This window comes from Ctenopharyngodon idella, chromosome 5, assembly GCF_019924925.1.
Source record: "Ctenopharyngodon idella isolate HZGC_01 chromosome 5, HZGC01, whole genome shotgun sequence".
NCBI classification, from domain to species: Eukaryota; Metazoa; Chordata; class Actinopteri; order Cypriniformes; family Xenocyprididae; genus Ctenopharyngodon; species Ctenopharyngodon idella.
This window is the reverse complement of record NC_067224.1, coordinates 2,741,163-2,763,598: the sequence shown is the minus strand read 5'-3', so window position 1 is coordinate 2,763,598 and position 22,436 is coordinate 2,741,163. Positions and strand designations below refer to the sequence as shown.

At 44.2% G+C, this 22,436-nt stretch overlaps 1 protein-coding gene across 2 annotated transcripts; it reads left to right on the top strand.

Moving 5' to 3' along the window:
- The first annotated feature begins 1,550 nt into the window (after positions 1–1,550).
- On the top strand, positions 1,551–22,169 carry LOC127513528 (uracil nucleotide/cysteinyl leukotriene receptor-like). 2 transcript variants are annotated; one of them, XM_051895392.1, is made up of 4 exons: positions 1,551–2,353; positions 2,536–3,766; positions 14,155–15,102; positions 21,707–22,169. In XM_051895392.1, the coding sequence occupies exons 3-4, from the start codon at positions 14,171–14,173 to the stop codon at positions 21,786–21,788; spliced, it is 1,014 nt and encodes a 337-aa protein (XP_051751352.1). In that variant the 5' UTR covers positions 1,551–2,353; positions 2,536–3,766; positions 14,155–14,170; the 3' UTR covers positions 21,789–22,169. The 2 variants fall into 2 exon arrangements, with proteins under 2 accessions (XP_051751352.1, XP_051751351.1); XM_051895391.1 differs by lacking the exon at positions 21,707–22,169 and adding an exon at positions 18,561–19,024 and having other exon boundaries at positions 1,561–2,353.
- Positions 22,170–22,436: the final 267 nt, after the last annotated feature.

The window sequence follows — 22,436 nt, the reverse complement described above, 5'->3', positions numbered from 1 at the left end:
ATATCATTTGAAAGCTTTCAGACTCTAGTTTTCATAGTTGGTTACTGATTTTCAAAAGAAGTGACAGAGCAATAGAGAAATAGCGATAAATTCTCCATTTGTGATACAGTGCCAAACTATAACACACTCTGATTCTTTCCGTATGTTTTTATATCTGACTTTTCTGAATCAGGGCCACAACCACCATAGGGAATAATTGGAAATAGCCGAGTTATCCCCCAATATTTGATATTTCTTAAAGGGATAGTTCACGCAAAAATGAAAATTCTGTCATCATTTACTCACCCTTAAGTTGTTCCAAATCTGTACACATTTCTTTGTTCTGCTGAAAACAAAGGAAGATATTTTGAAGAAAGTTCCATAGTACTTCCATAGTAGGAAAAAAAAAAATAAAAATACTATGGAAATCAATGGTGCCCCAGAACTGTTCAGTTTCCCACATTCTTCAAAATATTTTCCTTTGTGTTCAACAGAACAAAGAAATTTATACAGGTTTGGAACAACCCGAGGGTGAATAAATGATGACAGAATTTTCATATTTGGGTGAACAATCCCTTTAATGCTGTTCTCCATTACGCACCACTCTGTTTGTTGTTAGGATGACTGACAGTTTAAATATTTACATTTTTAGGCTGGTCTGCCTCAGCAGTCTAACAGTGCTCGTCAATATGAAAATGACTGCCAATCAATTCAAAGAAGGCATTTCTCCATTTATATTTGAAAATATGCTATCATGATGTCATTTATAACTGAATGTGACGGGACAAGAGACGTTTCTTACATTATTGACATATTAGACATACAAAGTGAATGTGTGCATATTTTTAAATAAAATATTATTAGTTTAATGGACTACTTCACAACTATAGACCTAGAAGTTCTTTTACCATTCTTATTTCTTCTTTATTATTATTTCATTTCTTTAAATAATAATAATCATAAAAAATGTGGTCCCCCCAATGTTCAAGACATGGTTACAGCCTTGGGTTGAATTCAAAACAAATATTAACATAACTGCCCAAACTAATTCTGAATAGGATGTCTACTTCACAAATATTTTGAATATTATGGAAATGTATGGTTCAGCTCACGCAAACCATATATGGAAATCGAAGAGTCCTTATATGGTCATCGGTGGACTCTGGATGTCATCTAGTGGTAAAGTTCGGTACTGCGCACAAAAAAAAAATCTTACTGAAAGTACTTTTTTTGAGATATCAACCTAAAATTTGGAACAGAACTTGTTCAGATATTTAACTTTGATTTTCTTGAAGATTTAGAGTTGAACATGTTTTGTAAAATACAGTAAACTCCAGAATTATTGGCACCCTTGTTAAATATGATCAAAGTGGGCTTAAATAAATTTACATTGTTTATCCTTTTGATCTTTCATTAAAAAAATTCAAAAAATTCTAACATATTATTGAAGTAAAACAATGGAAAGGGCCTCTTTTGGGCTATCCGCCCAAAGACACTAAACCACTGAGGCAATAGAGCCTTTCTGAGCCTTCTCCCCTTATAAATGCAATAAATATTTTGATTTATAGATTTTAATCTGCGATGACATAACATAAAGGTTCATTTATGCAAAATGTATTGAGAGATGGAGAATAAAACATTGCAGTCAAGTTGAAAATAATATCCTATCGTCTGCGCAGATTTGTGGACAGCTCGCGTGACCTGTGTTTGAGTTCTGCCTCATGGAACTTTCCCAATCCCGTTCCCCTTTTCTCTTTCACTTCTTGTCTATCAAAATAAAAAAGAAAAAACACCAAAAATACATTTTTACAAATAAAAATAAATAAATAAGAAAATAATGTCCTATTACCTGTGGCAGTTGTTTTCACAAGTTCACACTTACAAATGATCAAATCTGCATTGTTTATCCTTTTGATATTTCATTCAGAAAAATTCACAAAATTCGAACCTTTCATTGAAGTAAAACAATTGAAAGTTGGGGGAAACTCACATTATGAAATAAATGTTTTTCTCCTATACATGTTGGCCACAATTATTGGCACCCCTAGAAATTCTTATGAGTAAAATATCTCTGAAGTATATTCTTATTCATATTTACATTTTTTAGCACACCAGGGTGACAAGGAGCATGAAATTGTCCAGCCATGACTTCCTGTTCCACAGGAGTAAAAATATGTGTAAACACAAACGCCAAACCCTTATTCCTTGTCTGGTGTTGTTTAAAGCCCTTTGAAGCTGCACTGAAACTCTAATTTTGACCTTCAACCGTTTGGAGGCCATTGAAGTCCATTATAAGGAGAATAATCCTGGAATGTTTTCATCAAAAACCTTAATTTCTTTTCGACTGAAGAAAGAAAGACATGAACATCTTGGGGTGAGTAAATTATCAGGAAAATTTTATATGAAAGTGAACTACTCCTTTAATCATTCATCACAATGAGAAAAACCAAAGAATATAGTTCTGATGTGCAGCAAAAGATTGTTGAGCTTCACAAAATAGAAAATGGCTATAAGAAAAAAAGACAATGCATTGAAAATCCCCATTTCCACCATCAGGGCAAGAATTAAGAAGATAATTAAAGATGTTACGAATCTGCCTGGAAGAGGACGTGTGTCTATAGCGTCCTAATGCGTGGTGAGGAGGAGAGTTTGAGTGGCCAAAGACTCTCCAAGGATCACAACTGGAGAATTGCAGAAATTAGTTGAGTCTTGGGGTCAGAAAGCTTAAAAAAATTACCAAAAAGCATCTATATCACCAAAAGTTGTTTGGGAGGGTTTGAAGAAAAATCCTCTGCTCTCATCCAAAAACAAACTCCAGCATATTCAGTTGTCAGACACAACTGGAACTTTTGGCATTTTTGGCAGCAAACCCACCAGATGGGTTTGGTGCACATATGGATAAAAAGTACTCCATGCCCACGGTTAAATATACTGCTGGATCTTTAATGTTGTGGGCCTATTTTTCTGCTGGAGGTCCTGAACATCTTGTTCAGATACATGGCATCATGGATTCTATCAAATACAAACGGATAAAAAATCTGACTTCTTCTGCTAGAAATCTTATAATGGGCCGTGGTTGGATCTTCCATCAGGACAATGATCCAAAACAAACATCAAAAAGGAGAAGAAGAACCACTAGGATGGGAGGAATGGAGATGGATTCCAAGGCCAAAGAGATGATTAATTTACTGAGGCAGCAACAGAAAATTAATTTGAAATTGATTATGCTTTGAATACTTTTATGTGTGAAATGGAACAGATTACAAACGAGGTTGAAGCTTTGACCACGGAAGCTTCAGCGCCGGTTGTATCTGCAAATGATGTTTAAATAAAAGTGAGGTTTTTCCTGCTGAGTTTCTGAGAAAAGAGACAGAGATGTATGTTTTATTATAACTAGAAATGTTAAAAGGAAACTAATGGGAAGGTCTCAAGATTTAGCGATTAAAATGTGTTACAGTTTGCAGAATGTGTTGCAGTCTTATGTTTTGCATGCAACAGGAAACTGTGAAGTGTTAGGGGCTGAAAAGAGGATGTGATCTTTGTAAACTATATATATTATTTTTTATTCTGTACCTTGTTACTAAAACAAAACCATTGTATTTGGTGCTTCGTAAACCTCTCTAAACAAGTCTCAGAGTGAGTTACTTATACATAAACTATTATCAATACCTGCAATTAAACTACTTCCATCGAGCCTCAAGAGCATTGGATCCTGACTGAGCTGGTGCGGACTCCACCTTGAAATCTCTAATTGTCGTACAACGCTCTCAATCCAACTAATCAGAAGGTAAGACCAAATCTTTTGATGCAGAAAAGGATTGTAGAGATGTGTGTTTGGGAAATTAGTGATTGAGGGGGATAATAAATACAACAAAATATACAAGTTTGCATGTGTTTTTTGTTGAGTATCATATTTCACACACACACACACACACACACACACACACACACGCAGACACACATATACGTGCTTGAACCCCTAATAATTGTAGTAGTAGTAGTACTAGTAGTATCAATAATCTGGTGGATTTTGTAAGCAGGTTAAGACTGGATTTAGATTTTTAAAATGTACTGTAAAGGAATACCAATGCTTTATGTTTAATAAATATATAATGTAACAAAGTCCACTGGAGGCAAGTTGAATTGAGAACCCATGTGCAGCTTTTATTTACAAAACTTGAACAAAATACAAAATAAATAATGACTTGAACTTGAATTGACTAAACTTGAATATGAACATAAAACTCACCAAACAGAAGTAACAAACAACATCAAAGCTAGACCGGGAACAATGGGAGAGAGATGAGAGCTATTTATACAGAGAGACTAATGACTAACAAGGAACACCCGTGCATAATCAAACAATGAACCAATAAGAACACAGGACACATGACTAGACCAACCAATGAGAACATGACACACAAGACAAGGGAAGCACATGACCAGGTGACCAGGGTGGGGCTGGAGACCAAGGTGGAGCCGGAGGAGCAGATGACCAGGGCAGAGTTGATCCCCTGGAATGGTGAACCCTAGACCACCTCTCTCCATCATTTTAGCACTTTCCCGGTAGATGAGTTTGGTGGAGGAACTCGCTTCCAGGCCCATTACTCGTGAACTGCCCCTTTTCATGTGAGACCTTGTAATCTGGCTAGTGCTCCATATGTAGTGGTTGCCCTGATGGTCACCCCATACAATGTATGTACACTGTTCAGTTTCCAGTGTTTGAACCTAGTGTCCTCCTCTCAACAGAACTAGCTCTGTCACTGGTCGCTGTGGGATAGCCTCCCCCCTTCGGTGGAGCCCACCACATAGGGTTTTTTCCTACGTAGAACTCCCCTCTGGTTAGTCCTTAGGATGTATTTTCCACATGTGTACCTCCCCTTTGGGTAGAATGGGGCCTCCGTATCTCAATGGGAAAGAGAACGCTTCCTAACGTTTACAACCAGCGTACACAGCTGTGCATTCTCTAAGCTTACACTTACTGCCTTAAAAGAATCAGAAAAGGCCCTACAGCTGCAGTGACCTCTTGTGAGGTGAATACCGCTCCTTGCAGGAGATCTGAGGTCATTTACCCTGGGCGTTGGAAGGTTACGAGTGAGTGTTGCTGCACTTGTCGTTGGCACGCATAGGCTTGCCCACATTTGCACCGCATCTTGTGACATGGTGCAGTTGTTGTGGCGTTTAGTATAGGGACCCCATATGTCGGTTTTGACAAATGGCGAAGTGACCACCAGAAAGGGAATGTCTCGGTTATGTATGGTAACCCTCATTCCCTGATGGAGGGAACAGAGACGTGTGTCCCTCTGGCCACATCTCTGTACTGGCCACTGAAGTGGCTGAGATGCTACCTTGGCTCCTCAGAACAAAACTGAAGTGTAGCTTGCATTCTGACGGCCTTAAATACCCGTATGAACGGGCGTGGCCTGGCATGCAAATTCTGCACGACAATTTTATTGGCCTTTTCTGATACTCTCAGAGATGACTGGGGCTCTTAAGAGCGAATCCCCATATGTCGGTTTCGACACACGTCTTTGTTCTCTCCATCAGGGAATGAAGGTTCCTTTTTGAAAGGGAACTCACACTGCATCCCCTAGGGGTCGCTACAGGGGAATGTCTCCAGCATGCCAGATGTCTGAAGCGTGAGTCTAAACATGACAATGAACTTGACATTGGCAGGCGGCAGCCTATGACGTCACCACTGGTGTGACCGTGAGTATAAAAGACCACCTTTGAATTACATCATCCTCTTTCTTGTCTTCAGGATACCTGTTTGTTTGAATGTGTGTCTATACAAGGCAATCTAAATATTATGAGTAGCACTAGCACTAAGTCTTTCAGACAGTGTGTTCCTCTGTGTCAGTGTTATCTGACACCAGATGACACACACAATATGTGCGTTATGTGCATGGGTGAGAAGCATGCACGTTTAGTCCTTGAGAGGGCTGTTTGTGTGCATTGTGAGCGCTTTCCTATCAAGAAACTTACCTCCACCAGGATAACAGTTATGAGTTGAAGGCTTCTTGCAAGACATCCTGAGAGTGGGGCATTGTTAGGCCTCCTCTCAATTAGAGAGTCGTTATGCTGAGGCCTCCACTCCCAGAGCTTTGCTATTATTTGCTAAGTTGTTAGTCTCTCTGTAAGCCTCCTTGGCTACTGCGAGCTAGAGAGAGTTATCTTTATTAACAGTTAGTTCATATGTTCACGACCTTAAGGCTAGATTATTGTAATGCTCTAGTGGGTGGTTGCCATGCACAATTAATAAACAAACTCCAGCTGGTCCAAAACGCAGCAGCTAGAGTTCTTACTAGAACCAGGAAGTATGACCATATTAGCCTGGTTCTGTTAAAATCTTGCTAATTACTTACAAAGCACTAAATGGTTTAGGTCCCCAGTACTTGAGCGAGCTCTTAACGCATTATAGTCCTTCACGTCTATTGCAATCTCAAAATTTTGGCCAGTTAATAATACCTAGAATATCAAAATCAACCGCAGGTGGTAGATACATTTTCTATTTAGCACCTAAGCTTTGGTGCTAACAGCCTTCCTAGCATTGTTTGGGAAGCAGACACACTCTGTCAGTTTAAATCTAGACTAAAAACACATCTCTTTAACCTGGCATATACATAACACATTATCAATTTCTATTTTCAAATCAGTTAAATGGTTGTTAGGCTGCATAAATTAGGTCAGCCGGAATCGGGAACACTTCCTATAACACCTGATGTACTTGTTACATCATAAGAAGAATCTATGCTAGTATTAGAAGGCATCTACACTAATATTAATCTCTCTGTTGATCCTGAGGTTTACCGTAGTCAGCCAGATCCGGGCCGTATCCAGATCAGATGGAGGACCTGTGCCTAAACATGAGTACAACACATCCCTGAAGTGTCAGCAGAGATTGTGTCAACTAGACAGTCCCCTGTGAAGGCCTCATTGACACGACAGCCAATGGCACAGATCCTCAACAAACCCATCTCCATACCAGTGTGATGAATCAAATCATCAACCAGATGGAACTGGAAAAAATATTTTGAATGTTCCGATACCAATCTGACTTCTGACCTGTAATGCTGCCTGAATCATAATCATGCACTGTTCGTTTGTTGACCAGAGGAGAACTGGCCCCCTGACTGTGCCTGGTTTCTCTCAAGATTTTTTTTCTCCATTCTGTCACCTGTTGGAATTTGGGTTCCTTGCCACTGTTGCCTCTGAATTGTTTAGTTGGGGACACTTAACATTCAACAATATTACTGATCTGCCTTCATTGACACCATTGTATGCGAATTGAACTGAGCTGGATGATGACATCACTGTTTTCTCCAGAGCTGCTGTATAGATAAATTAACTGAATTAATAAGTAATGATTTTTACAACAGAAATGAATCAATACTGAACTTTCTTGAGCTGGACAATGACACTATTTTCTTCTAGAGCTGCTGTACAGCCAAAATTATGTTCCTGCTATCACTGTAAAGCTGCTTTGAAACAATCTGCATTGTAAAAAGTGCTATATAAATAAAGATGACTTGAATTGACATAAGAAACACTGTTGATTTCAAACCACGTTTTTTGAGACATTTTTGTTCACTGCAGTTTTAAGGAGAAAATTCTCAGCAATGGTCTTGACTTATGAATTTGCTAATTTTTTGTCTGAAAGCACATTAAAAACACAACATAGACATATAAACAACATTAAATACTTGATTTTCACCACAGGGGGGTCTCTAAGGTTTGACCAAGGAATATCCTTTTTAAAATAATTATCAAAAGTTAATATTCTTTTACAGAAGAACATACAGAAAGCCTTTTGTTGCATTATGAGAGATTGTCACATGTGATGTTAATGCAGCTGCAGGTAAACGCTTTAATTCAACATGTATTTGTGCACATGTGAACGTCTCGGTTACGTATGTAACCCTCGTTCCCTGAAGGAGGGAACGGAGACGTACGTCAGTAGTGACCGACGAATTGGGATATCGCTAGAGAGCCCTATCAGCTTCGAGTGAACTACAACAGGCCAATGAAGTTGGCGTGCGATATTTGCATAATGCGCACCGCCCCCGCCAGGTGGTATAAATAGGGGAGCAGATGCAATCGCACTCTGTTTTTCGCTGAGGAGACAACCTAGTCTGCACTACAGCGAGGGTACAGCAACTGTGGCGACGGGACGTACGTCTCCGTTCCCTCCTTCAGGGAACGAGGGTTACATACGTAACCGAGACGTTCCCTTTCAGTCGGTCACGTTCGACGTACGTCAGTAGTGACCGACGAATTGGGATCCCAAATAAAGCGCCACAGTATGAACCCCTTCCAGTGCCCAACGCAAGCTCTAGCCACCCGGCGCACCAGTGGGACGGGGAAGGGGGCGAGCTTACGCCGAGAGAGTCTACTGCTGTTCCGATATACCCACTAAGTAAACTAGACTACACTGGGGAAGCGAACCCGTAGGGGACGCTGCGGAGACCACTACCCACCTGTAGGGGAGGAATTTACGTGGAGAGTACACATATGGACTGGCCGTGGGCAGTACGCATATGGAGTCCCTGGGATGGCTCCACCTGGGTAGGGGGGAGACTCATCTGACAGGTGACAGCAGAGCTGGGTCTGCTAGGGAAAGACACGGGCTCGCCGTAGGGAGTTGACCGTGGACAAATACACACATGGGACCGCTCACGTGGAGGGGTCACGACATGTGGAACCCAGCCAAACGTCAACGTCGGTGACGGAGGTTTGGCCTGGCATCAGACACTCCGCAATGTCCGAGCCGAAGGGGGAGGCGGAGGAACTCGACAGGGTTCGCCAAACGGGGAACTCGACTGGAGTAAAAAGGATGCACGTATCCGGCCCAGGGGGCGGGAGTGGCATTGCAAGCCGACACTAGAACGGGCTCTTCGCGTCTACCGGCTGGTGGAAGCGAGCACACGGGAAGATACCGGTTCTACACGAAGGCTATAGAATCTAGCGAACGTGTTAGGTGTCGCCCAGCCCACAGCTCTACAGATATCTGTCAGCGAGGAGCCGTGCGCCAGCGCCCAGGAAGAGGCCACTCCTCTGGTGTAGTGGGCTCTCAACCTGAGCGGGCAAGGCACGCCCCGGGACTCATACGCCAGGGCGATGGCGTCCACTATCCAGTGGGCCATCCTCTGCTTGGAGACAGCCTTTCCCTTCTGCTGGCCTCCGTAACAGACAAAGAGCTGATCTGAGGTCCTAAAGCTTCGCGTTCTGTCCACGTACAGGCGCAGAGCGTGGACGGGACAGAGCAAAGCTAGGGCTGGGTCTGCCTCCTCCGAAGGCAGCGCTTGCAGGTTCACTACCTGATCTCGAAAGGGAGTGGTAGGAACCTTGGGCACATATCCAGGCCGGGGTCTCAGGATAACGTGAGAGTCACCGGGCCCGAATTCCAGGCACGATTCGTCAACCGAAAATGCGTGCAGGTCCCCTACCCTCTTGAGCGAGGCCAATGCAACCAGGAGGACGGTCTTTAGGGACAGTACTTTTAACTCGACTGATTGCAAAGGCTCGAAGGGATGACCCCGGAGAGATGTAAGAACCAGGGTCAGATCCCAAGAGGGTACAGAGGGGGGCCGGGGAGGATTAGTCTCCTCGCCCCCCTCAAGAACCTGACGATCAGATCGTGCTTCCCTAGCGATTTACCATCAACTGCATAGTGATGTGCGGCGACAGCGGCAACATACACCTTGAGGGTGGAGGGAGACAGCCTTCGCTCCAGGCCCTCTTGCAGAAAGGAAAGCACGGTTCTGACCGAACATGATCGGGGGTCCTCTCGCTCTGGTTGAGAGGAACACCATTCGACGAATAGGTTCCACTTCAGCGCATAGAGGTTCCTCGTAGAAGGAGCTCTAGCGGAAGTGATGGTGTCTGCAACCGCTTGCGGGAGATCACTCAGAACCTCCGCGTCCCGTCCAGGGACCACACATGGAGTTTCCACAGGTGGGGACGCGGGTGCCAGAGGGTGCCCCGTCTCTGAGTCAGGAGGTCCTTCCTCAGAGGAATGGGCCAGGGAGGTGCTGTCGCGAGGAGCGTGAGGTCCGAGAACCAGGTCCGAGTGGGCCAGTATGGAGCCACTAACAAGACCTGCTCCTCGTCCTCCCTGACTTTGCACAGGAGCTGTGCGAGAAGGCTCACTGGGGGAAACGCATATTTGCGTAGGCCCCGGGGCCAGCTGATTGCCAGGGCATCCATGCCGAGCGTGCCGCCGGTCAGGGAATAGAACTGGCAGTGGGCAGTCTCCGGGAGGCGAACAGATCTATCTGTGCCTCGCCAAAGCGCTGCCAGATCAGCTGGACCACCTGGGGATGGAGTCGCCATTCGCCCGGAAGCGGAGGCTGCCGTGAGAGCTCGTCGGCTGCACGGTTGAGCACGCCTGGGGCGTGAATGGCACGAAGCGACCTCAGATGCTTCTGACTCCATAGCAAGAGATGGCGGGCGAGTTGCGACGTACGGCGGGAGCGTAGACCACCCTGATGGTTGATGTACGCAACGGCCGCAGTGCTGTCCGAGCGGACCAGTACGTGCTTGTCTGTCAACAGCTCCTGGAAGCGGCCCAGTGCAAGACGTACTGCTAGCAACTCGAGGCAATTGATATGCGAATGCAGTTGGGGCCCCGTCCACAGACCCGATGCTGCATGCCCGTTGTACGTGGCCCCCCACACCGTGGCAGAGGCATCTGTGTGGACCACACCACTGCATGGACACTTGTTCGAGGGGAACTCCAGCCCGCAGGAACGAAGAGTCTGACCACTTGGTGAGGGTGCGACGGCAGTTCGGTGTCACGGGGACACGGAACGTACCGCGCTGCCACGCCCATCTCGGGACCCGGCCGCGGAGCCAGTGTTGAAGCGGCCTCATATGAAGCAATCCGAGCGGCATGACTGCGGCTGCGGATGCCATATGCCCCAGGAGCCTCTGAAAGAGTTTCAGTGGGGCCGCCGTCCTGCGCTTGAGCATACTCAGGCAGGTCAACACTGACTGGACGCGCTCCTCAGAGAGGTGCGCGGTCCAGGCGACCGAATCCAGTTCCCTACTGAGATAAGAGATCCTCTGCCCGGGGGAGAGTTTGCTCTTGTCCCAGTTGACCCGAAGACCCAACCGACTGAGGTGAGCTAACACCATGTCCCTGTGTTCGCACAACTGCTCCCGCGAGCTGACCAGGATGAGCCAGTCGTCGAGGTAGTTGAGATGCAAACGCCCTGTTCCTTGAGCGGAACAATGGCCGCCTCCGCAACCTTCGTAAAGACGCGGGGCGACAGGGCCAGCCCGAAGGGTAGGACTTTGTACTGATATGCCTGACCCTCGAACGCAAACCGTAGGAGTCTGTGACGAGGCAGAATCGAGACATGAAAGTACGCGTCCTTCAGGTCGATCGCTGCAAACCAATCCTGGGGACGGATGCATTTGAAAATGCACTTCTGCGTAAGCATCTTGAACGGCAGCCTGAGAAGGGACCGATTCAGGACACGCAGATCCAGGATTGGCCGTAGCCCACCGCCCTTCTTGGGTACAATGAAGTAGGGGCTGGAGAACCCTGACTTCAAATCGGCTGGAGGGACCGGCTCGACTGCATCCTTCGCCAGGAGGACAGCAATCTCCGCCCAGAGAACAGGTGCATTGTCCAGGGACACACGAGTGTAATGGACACCCCTGAACACCGGGGGACGCCAGGCGAACTGAATCGCATAGCCGAGTCTGATGGTACAAATGAGCCAGCGGGACGGGCTGGAAAGCGCTAGCCAGGCTTCCAGACACCGAACCAGCGGGACCAAATGGACCACAGACGTACCGGGCGTGGGGCAGCGAGGTAGAGTGCTGGACCCGACTCGGACGGCATAGCGGCCCGTAGTGTGGTCAGACTCTGCAAGGTGGCAGTGTGAATGGGAGACGGCACATGGGAGGTGGCCTCGACCAACACACTGGGACCTGCTGGCGAAGTGAGAGGGGGCTGAGAGTGGCGAGGTGGGGCCTCGCGCACTGCCAGCCGCGCCCTCTTGGGACCTGGAGGGTCAGAAAACAGTTCTACTCCATGGGCACCGCTGGTCTCCGGAGAGCCAGCGGCGGAACATACCAAAATTCTCCACCCGGCCCTCCTCCGGGGAGGGAGCGATGCGGGCATCGTCTCCCGAAGAACTGTTTACCTCAGCTCCAGGTCACCAGTTTCTCCAGGACCGCTTCTCGCTAGCCAAGTGGCTTGGCTGCGGGTTGGATTTTAGGCCAGCTTGTGAGATGAGAGCATCGAGAAAGCGTACTTAGACGATGACACACCTCTGCAAGGCTAGCCAGGGGTGTTTCCGGACCACCATGGTAGACATTGTCTGGCCAGGGGCCTGCGCTATGACTTGCATCATGCGTAGCTCAACCCCGACTCAGAACTACCCATATGCAATGAGTGCTTTGGCCTTCCACAGACCTGCCGGGGGCCAAGACCCATGCAGGGCAGAGGTGGTGTGCCCGTAGCACTGCCACCCCACCACAGAGGGTAGTGAGAGAGAAAAAACTTTTAATGCAGATATGACCCTTTTGGTGTTCCATATTTGGCACCAAAAAAGGCTTCCAAACTGCCAAGTTTTTCATGCACGTCCGGGCTAAGACAGGGGGCGGGGCAAGGCGAGTACGCGTCACACCACGCCCCCAGGGGCCCGGGAAAGCATGGTCGTTAACTCTGAATCTGATTCAGCATGAGCACATCACAACCGTGGGACGCTCAGCCTCATCTTCATGTCCAGAGCCCAACAACCCTCTCTCCAATGTAGCAGTCGACATCTGATCCTCTGCTGGAGCCCTGACTAAGATGCTAGGTCCCCCATGAGAAGGACCAGCAATCCACCCAGAAGCTACCAGCCATGTGAGAGAGTGAACGTGGTCGTCTAACTGAACGACACACGGCGCTGAGCGCCGACGTGGCCATGTTTTTACCAAACATAAACCACCCACGAACACAGTCACAGCATGTTTGCGATGCGCTAGAGGAGTGGGGGGCCCACGGAGATTGGCTCGGCAGGTAATGCCCCACTGTGATCCTCTGGTCACCCTGGCTTATTCACCAAAAGTAGTACTCTTCTGATTCAGAAAGAGAAACTAGATCGGGGAATAGGTGAGGGGACTCCACCTCGTTTGAGGCACTCGAGTCTCGACCACGCATCTAGAGCGCCGAACAACGCGCTAGGTTGCCATGGCAACGCGCGCTGTCAGCCGGCAGCTCGACGGCACACGGCGCGCTGAGCGCTCAAGCCCTTACGAGAAAGGCAAGACGAACAACGCGCCTACGTGGGCATGCTCTCTTTTTTTACAAGAGAATATGAACCACCCACAAACACAGTCTCAGCACGCTAAGCAGACATGAGAGAAAGTGATTGTGGCCGTCAGTGAGGATAGGAAACGACCGCCTCCAGAAACGCACAGACAGAATGACGTCTTGAAAAAGACGCAGTGTCTGTCTGTGAAGCTCTTTTAGAAGCTCTTGTTCTTTGTGCCGAAGCACACAGGGAACAGCCGCGATGTGACTGCAGGTACACTTTTCACTCCCTGAGTCACACACAGAGGAACCGGCCCAAATCGCAAACCAACGGGGCAAATAATGCTGTGAAAACAGCAGTTGAGAGCTGTATAACAGCTCGAGAAGCTCACTCTGGGAAAGCTCGCGGCCTCGCTGTAAGGTGCCATAAAGCCAGCACTGTAGAACAAAAGCTCTTCAAAGGCTTGCGAAGTCACTCTCAGACTAACAGCAGGAACACACAGGTTGGCTCCGAAGCGAAAGACAGAGTGCGATTGCATCTGCTCCCCTATTTATACCACCTGGCGGGGGCGGTGCGCATTATGCAAATATCGCACGCCAACTTCATTGGCCTGTTGTAGTTCACTCGAAGCTGATAGGGCTCTCTAGCGATATCCCAATTCGTCGGTCACTACTGACGTACGTCGAACGTGACCGACTGAAAGGGAACTTTAGTTATTGTGTCTGCAAGTCCCCATTTGAACACAGTTTTATGATTAGAAACTGTGACAGACAAATACCCTCATGAATGTTATTATCATGACATAAAATGAAAGTTGTTTGAGTGCCGTTTACGTGGCATTTTGTATGAGGACTAGAAAAGCACAAAGCAAGAGTTTGATTGTACAGTTTGGTTGCATTTGATCACTGTTTGTGTGTTTCAGTGGTTGGTCTGAGCCCATGGAGAGGACAATGGCAATCACAGAGCTGTTCAGATACATCAACTCCTCTCTGCTCATCAGCCAAAAATCGCTGAATGTCTCGCCGGCCGAGCAGACGGTCTACAGCAGCTGCGCACACATGCCTGCCGTCCTCATCTTCTACCTGGGGCTGCAGTTCATCAACATGTTCCTGGGCATCCCGGCCAACATCATGGTTCTGTGGCTCATCCATAAGAATAAGCGCGACTCCTCCACCTCAGACATCTTCATTGTCCATTTGGCTGTGCTGGACACTTTCTTCTGCCTCATTCTTCCACTGGAACTGGCCAACATTGTCTATCTGACCGCCAGCAGCACCTGGTACATCCTGCGCTTCTTTTACGGTGTCAAAGACTTGTCGCCACTGTTCCTGTCCTGCATCTGTCTGGACAGATACATGGCCGTCCGCCATCCCATCACCTTCACCAAACTCAAAGACAAGCGCCATCGCTCTGTGTGTGCTGCCGTCATGTTGTTTATCACCTTGGTCTACGCTGCAGCAAAGTGTGTAGGAAAAATCCCTAACTTTGAGAAGGTCTTCACTGTCATGATTCTGGCAGTGTTTGCGTTCATGCTGTTCTGTAACATCTCCATTCTCTGGGCCCTGAGACAATCTGCTCCAGGTCGAGATGAGAGGCATCCCGTCAAGAAAAGGGCCTTCAAAATGGTTGTCATCATCTTGGCCATCATTGTGTTTAACTACTTCCCACCGGTAGCTCTATTTCCTTTTCAAGAGTATTTCTCTCCAGCGGTCTTCCGCTGTTATATCCACTACATCGCCTTTGGCTTCATGGACATCAGCAGCAGCATCCAGCCGGTTCTGTATCTGTCGCGGGAGAAGCTGCCCAAAGTCCCGCTGTGCTGCTCGAAAAACACAGAATGTGCAGATGATCCTGTGTTCACCATTAACCAGTGAGCTGCTGTTATTGGAGTATTTCATTGATCAGACAGATTCAATTCAATTCAATTCACATTTATTTGTATAGCGCTTTTCACAATACATATCGTTTCAAAGCAGCTTTACAGAGAATGCATGTCAACATTACAATTTGGAGACTGCAGTTAGCTAATAATGTAATAATTTAGGCGATTAATATACAATCACTGTTAGCAATTTAATTGAAGGTAGAAGCAAATAGCTCCTGGAAAAATGAATTACATATTAACAATAATTAGGATATATAGAAATTTGCGAATGCACTGAACTACTTTATGTACATAATAATGTAGGCCGGTGCATTCTGTGTACGGTAAACAATGTGTAACGTTATAATATTAGAGCCATTACACTCATTCTGCAGCTGATTTATGCTTAAGCATCCAAACTGTAATCGAGGATATTAAGAATGCAAGGCCTTTAGATACTGCTTTGGATATGACTAGCTTAGCGAACCCCGTACAATGTAAAGCCTGTGCAGCAGGGCAACTGGGTGACTGTGAGACAGCATACGCATTTCCATTCCAATTAGAACATCAAACAGGTTCTCTCCTCTCAGTGACACACCCACTGAAAATCCTGTTGAAAGTGCCCTAGTTATTGATGATTCGATTGTATGAAACGTGAAAATAGAGACACCAGCCACCATAGTCACATGTTTGCCGGGAGCCAGAGTGCCTGACATCAAAGCAAATCTAAAAGTGCTGGCTAATCATAAATACTCTAAGATTGTTATTCACGTTGTCACTAATGATGTTTGACTTCGCCAGTTGGAGATCACTAAAAATAACATTAAAGAGGTGTGTGAACTCACAAGTATGATGCCAGACACTGTCATTTGCTCTGGCCCCCTCCCTGTTCGCCGGAGTGACAAGATACTTAGTAGACTATCATCACTCAATGGCTGGCAATCTAAGTGGTGTCTGCAGAATAATATAGGGTTCATAGACAATTGGAAAAGTTTTTGGGGCAGACCTGACCTGTTGAAAAGAGATGGTATTCATCCCTCCTGGGTTGGCGACACTATTCTCTCTAGCAATATGGCACATAGTCTTAGAGTTGAACCTTGACTAACTGGGGCCCAGGTCAGGAAGCAGACAGACTGGCTAAACCAACCGTCCGCTAGCTGTCTCACGTCACAGAAGTCAGATAAATCCCAACTCTTTCACGTAGATATCATCACATAGAGACTGTGTCTATTCCCCGATTTAGTAAATACAAAAAACTCCCAAACCCATTTAAGTGTAAGAATTTAACTGATGTTCAACAAATAAAAAACAGACATTATATAGATGAACAAATGATAAAGCTTGGGTTGTTAAATATTAGATCAATTTCTTTAAAAGCACTTATTGCAAATTATATGATCACAGACTATAACCTAGATGTCCTGTGTTTGACAGAAACCTGACTAAAACCAGACGATTACATTACTTTATATGAGTCCACCCCCCCAGATTACTGTTATAAACACGAGCCTCATCTTAAAGGCTAAAGGGGTGGTGTTGCTGTAATTTATAGCAATATGTTCAGTATTACTCAGAAGTCTAGTTTCAAATATAATTCCTTCAACGTGATGGTACTTTATGTAACACTATCTAGTGCAAGTGATAAATTCTGTTTGACATTTGTGCTGGTTACTGTTTACAGGCCACCAGGGCACCATACAGACTTTATCAAAGAATTTGCTCAAAATTAACAAAATTTCAATGAACAAAAATTTGCGCTGTGTTTACAATCTTTTGAAAACATGGGGTGCCGCAGCACCCCCAGCACCCTGCATTGTGTGGAAAGATAGCATCATTGCGTACAGAAAAGCCTTAGAAAAAGCTAGATATGCTTATATTTCATCTCTTTTAGAAGAAAATAAACACAACCCTTGGTATTTATTTGATACAGTGGCTAAATTAATGAGAAATAAAGCTTAAACTTCAGACGTTTCCAAACAGCACAGCAGCAATGACTTTATGAACTTCTTTACTTGCAAGATTGATTATAGTAGAGAGAAAATTATAACCATGCAACTGTCTACTACAGTATCGCATCAGACAGTGCATTGTAGTAACCCTGGGGAAAAATTCCATTCATTCGTTGCTATAGGAGAGGAAGAATTGCCTAAACTCGTTAAATCATTAAAATCAATTAGACCCTATACCGATTAGTGCAGAGTTCACACTGCACGATTTTAGGCCCGATTTTCACTCACCAACTGATTTTGTGAAATTGCCCACAAATACCAGAAATCGGAGGCAAATCGGTACTCATTCACGCAAGTGACAGTCATGCAGTATCAAAGACACAATCTGAGAGAATCGACAATGTGTCACCGATGCCCATGAGATTTTTGGCATGCTAAATATCTGGACCTGTCTACAATTCAAAACTCCTGCTGTGTGAAATGTGTTCTGACTGAAAATGACATTGGCGATGACTTACAGCCAATGAGAGAGAAGATACAGGGCAGCGGGAAGTTATAGATCCGCTTCTCCCCAACCATTTCCTCCTCCATAATCTTTTTTCTTTTTCTCATTTTCACTGCAAATTAGCGCACAGACAAATTGGATTGTAAGCATCTTGCGGGCTAACATTTTTAATTACAATTCCAGTCTTGCGCAAGAACTCCAGTCTCACACGTGACCTTGCATTATTTCCTTATCACTTCTTGCGTGTGTTTGGTTGTGAAACGTAGTTTGTGGACCAGAGGTGTCTGCGATTTCTCCTATTGCAAAGTCATGAAATGTGAAACCCCCTGTCGCAGATCCATCAAGCAATGTGTACACAGCAGTGACTGAATGCTACCCCAGATAACCGTTCAGCGTGAAAAGAACAGTGATCTGACGACTTTGAATCTTGTGCAGTGTGAACTCGGCATAATATCTAAACTATGACTTATGCTCTCCATGACAAATGTGGAACAGTTCATCCATTCATGAACTCATGGCTAGATTACTGTAATGCTCTACTGGGTGGTTGCCCTGCACGCTTAATAAACAAACTCCAGCTGGTCCAAAATGCAGCAGCTAGAGTTCTTACTAGAACCAGGAAGTATGACCATATTAGCCTGGTTCTGTCAACTCTGCATTGCCTCCCTATTAAACATTGTATACATTTTAAAATCTTGCTAATTACTTACAAAGCACTAAATGGTTTAGCTCCCCAGTACTTGAGCAAGCTCTTAACGCATTATAGTCCTTCATGTCTATTGTGATTGCAAAATTCTGGCCAGTTGATAATACCTAGAATAGCAGGCGGTAGATCCTTTTCCTGTTTAGCACCTAAACTTTGGAACAGCCTTCGTAGCATTTTTCGGGAAGCAAACACACTCTGTCAGTTTAAATTTAGACTAAAAACACATCTCTTTAACCTGGTAACCTTGTTACATCATAAGAAGAATGGCATCTACTCTAATATTGGTCTCTCTGTTTATCCTGAGGTTAACGAGGTCAGCTGTATCCGGGCCATATCTAGATCAGATGGAGGACCAGCACCAAAACACGAGCACAACTCCTCCCTGAATGTCAGCAGAGTTTGTGTCAACTGGACTATTCCCTGTGAAGGCTTCATCGACACGACAGCCAGTGGCACAGGTCCTCAACAAACCCGACCTCCATACCGGCGTGATGAATCTGATCTTCAACCAGATGGAACTAAATATTTTAGCCTGGTTTCTCCCAAGGTTTTTTCTCCATTCTGTCACCTGATGGAGTTTGGGTTCCTTGCCACTGTTGCCTCTGGCTTGCTTAGCTGGGGACACCTAGACACTATTTTCTTCTAGAGCTGCTCTACAGCCGAAACAAACTTTGTTGCATAGTTTTCCTATTATCAGTGTAAAGCTGTTTTGAAACAATCTGTATGGTAAAAAACACTATATAAATAAAGGTGACTTGACTGATCTTAGGCTTGTTGGTTGTGAGGTGGAAAAATATGTAAAATTGGAAAATGTATGTATGCATTGAATTTACATGAGAACAAACTGCTGAGGTGTGCATATTTTGTGTGTACAAACATGTTATGAGCATATTTACTTGCAGTGGATTTCAGTTTGTTACTAAAGTACATTAATGTTGTGTTACAACAGCCTCATGGGCTCGTCATTTATTTATGTCTGTAAATTCTGGATTAACTTGCTTGCATGCACTGTATGAGACAAGATGCCTTGTTTTAAAAAAGTGTAAATTTCACAATATTGCACCTTTTTTATATATATATATACATCACCTAATATAAGCATACACAGTTCCTGTATAGAAACACCGCACACATGATGCAAACCATCTCAAAGACCCCCCACAAGGCAGTCATTATTCTAGTTCTTTAAACATTTATTTGTGAATAAATACAAGAACATTTTAATGTTTCCATGTTTGATAAAACAGATTAAAGTCACCATGAAATCAAAATAGACCATTCTTATTTTTTTTATGGAATATTGCAGTTTATTCTAAATGATTTATAGGTGCAAATCATTATTGTTTTAAATTCATGTGTCTCATAATCATTGATAGTTGGTGCTGGCGTTACTCGAGTGACCACTAGAGGCCACTTGATGCCCATTTAAAACGTGACCACTTAAAATGGCTGATTTTTCTGGATTTAAACATTGTTGGAAATGTTTGGGATGTAAGTACACAAGTCAACTGCTCTACTGGTTTTTGGATATTTTAATCTAGAAATCTTACAATGCCATTTTTGATGCCATTTTTACTATCTGAATACTGTTATTTCCTCTGTCACCAAAGCAAATTCCTGGTGTGTGCAAACAAGCTCGGCAATAAAGCTCTTTCTGATTCTGATTTAACCAGGGGCCTGTATCATGAAGGCGGATTCACTGGCTAGCCAGGTAAGTTTCAGATTAGTTTGTGCCAATCCTGGGTTTTAGGTACCATGAAAGTGACTTGGCTTTTAGCGGTGTTAATCACCATAGTAACTTACGCTCCACAGCTAACCTGCTCCGGGGCAGGTTATGTTCTGGATAAGAGATCTCAAACCGAAATTGGACCAATCAGATGTGAGCAAAGTGATACTGACACACGCCCCCGGTTTCACTACCTCCAAATTAAAGGTCACTATCTAGTAAAAACAAATATTTAAAGATGAAATTGTCTGGCTTTAATGATAATTAGAATTATTTTATGATTTATATAATTATATAATCTATATTATTATTAATCCATTACACACAAGCAATTTTAGTTTAACAGTTATTATTAAGCATTTAGTTTAAATGAATATTAATATATACAGATCATATGTAATATAAATAAGCTGTAGAATCAATAGATAACTCTTTAAAAATGACTGCAAGTGACCTTACATGTTTGAGTCTCTATTGCTATATATTATCAAGCAATTATATAAACTAACTTCACAAGTTTCACTTGCACTGATAGAGCAAGATAATTTCTTTTATTTTTCCTCTTTCATGGACAAGTATTTTCTTTAGTGTAAATGCGTTTAAATTCTTCATTTTCTTCAGTCTCTTAACCTTCAGCAAAAGAGATTTGAATCACGCTGGCTTTCTCGCGAGAAGTGAATCAGAGTTTCTCTCTGTTGCAAAGCATGTGATTGGCTGTTCACCACTGATGTCACGCATTCATGTGCACGCGCTCCACAAACTCAGGATCAAAGCCTGAGTTGACAGAGAAAGTTGATGATCAGCATCATGGTACCAACAAAGCCGGATTGGAGTGGTTTGTTTTTGTCACCTCGAAACTAATCCTATAACCCTGAGTTTGTTCAACTACCATCATGGTACAGGCCCCAGGACACCAGTGATTTGCCGAGTCCGTCGGATTGCTTTCCTGTGAAGGTGAAGATGATAACTCCCATGATTCCAGGCTCATTCATGGTGTCATTAAGCTACGCCTTTGTTTTGAATAAGTGACCTCTAGTGGTGAAAATTACATGTTGTGCCTTTAAAAGGTTAGTTCACCCAAAGATGAAAATTCTGTCATTAATTACTCACCCTCATGTCGTTCCACACCCCTAAGACCTTCGTTCATCTTTGGAACACAAATTAAGATATTTTTGATGAAATCCGAGGCTATCTGATCTGATTTTTGTGCGCGAAAAAAAAAAAACACTTTATTCAACAATTTGAACCATTGTCATATGTAGTTATGCAGTTATGCATTTGAACCGTTGTCATACTTAGTGAACTTAGACGCTAGAGTTCTTACTAGAACCAGGAAGTATGACCATATTAGCCTGGTTCTGTCAACTCTGCATTGCCTCCCTATTAAACATTGTATACATTTTAAAATCTTGCTAATTACTTACAAAGCACTAAATGGTTTAGCTCCCCAGTACTTGAGCAAGCTCTTAACGCATTATAGTCCTTCATGTCTATTGTGATTGCAAAATTCTGGCCAGTTGATAATACCTAGAATAGCAGGCGGTAGATCCTTTTCCTGTTTAGCACCTAAACTTTGGAACAGCCTTCGTAGCATTTTTCGGGAAGCAAACACACTCTGTCAGTTTAAATTTAGACTAAAAACACATCTCTTTAACCTGGTAACCTTGTTACATCATAAGAAGAATGGCATCTACTCTAATATTGGTCTCTCTGTTTATCCTGAGGTTAACGAGGTCAGCTGTATCCGGGCCATATCTAGATCAGATGGAGGACCAGCACCAAAACACGAGCACAACTCCTCCCTGAATGTCAGCAGAGTTTGTGTCAACTGGACTATTCCCTGTGAAGGCTTCATCGACACGACAGCCAGTGGCACAGGTCCTCAACAAACCCGTCTCCATACCGGCGTGATGAATCTGATCTTCAACCAGATGGAACTAAATATTTTAGCCTGGTTTCTCCCAAGGTTTTTTCTCCATTCTGTCACCTGATGGAGTTTGGGTTCCTTGCCACTGTTGCCTCTGGCTTGCTTAGCTGGGGACACCTAGACACTATTTTCTTCTAGAGCTGCTCTACAGCCGAAACAAACTTTGTTGCATAGTTTTCCTATTATCAGTGTAAAGCTGTTTTGAAACAATCTGTATGGTAAAAAACACTATATAAATAAAGGTGACTTGACTGATCTTAGGCTTGTTGGTTGTGAGGTGGAAAAATATGTAAAATTGGAAAATGTATGTATGCATTGAATTTACATGAGAACAAACTGCTGAGGTGTGCATATTTTGTGTGTACAAACATGTTATGAGCATATTTACTTGCAGTGGATTTCAGTTTGTTACTAAAGTACATTAATGTTGTGTTACAACAGCCTCATGGGCTCGTCATTTATTTATGTCTGTAAATTCTGGATTAACTTGCTTGCATGCACTGTATGAGACAAGATGCCTTGTTTTA

Coding starts and splice junctions, on each gene's coding strand:
- LOC127513528 (XM_051895392.1), top strand. CDS start 14,171: ATGGAGAGGACAATGGCAATCACAGAGCTGTTCAGATACATCAACTCC. Junction 15,103..21,706: donor CCTGTGTTCACCATTAACCA/GTGAGCTGCTGT, acceptor GTTTATCCTGAG/GTTAACGAGGTCAGCTGTAT.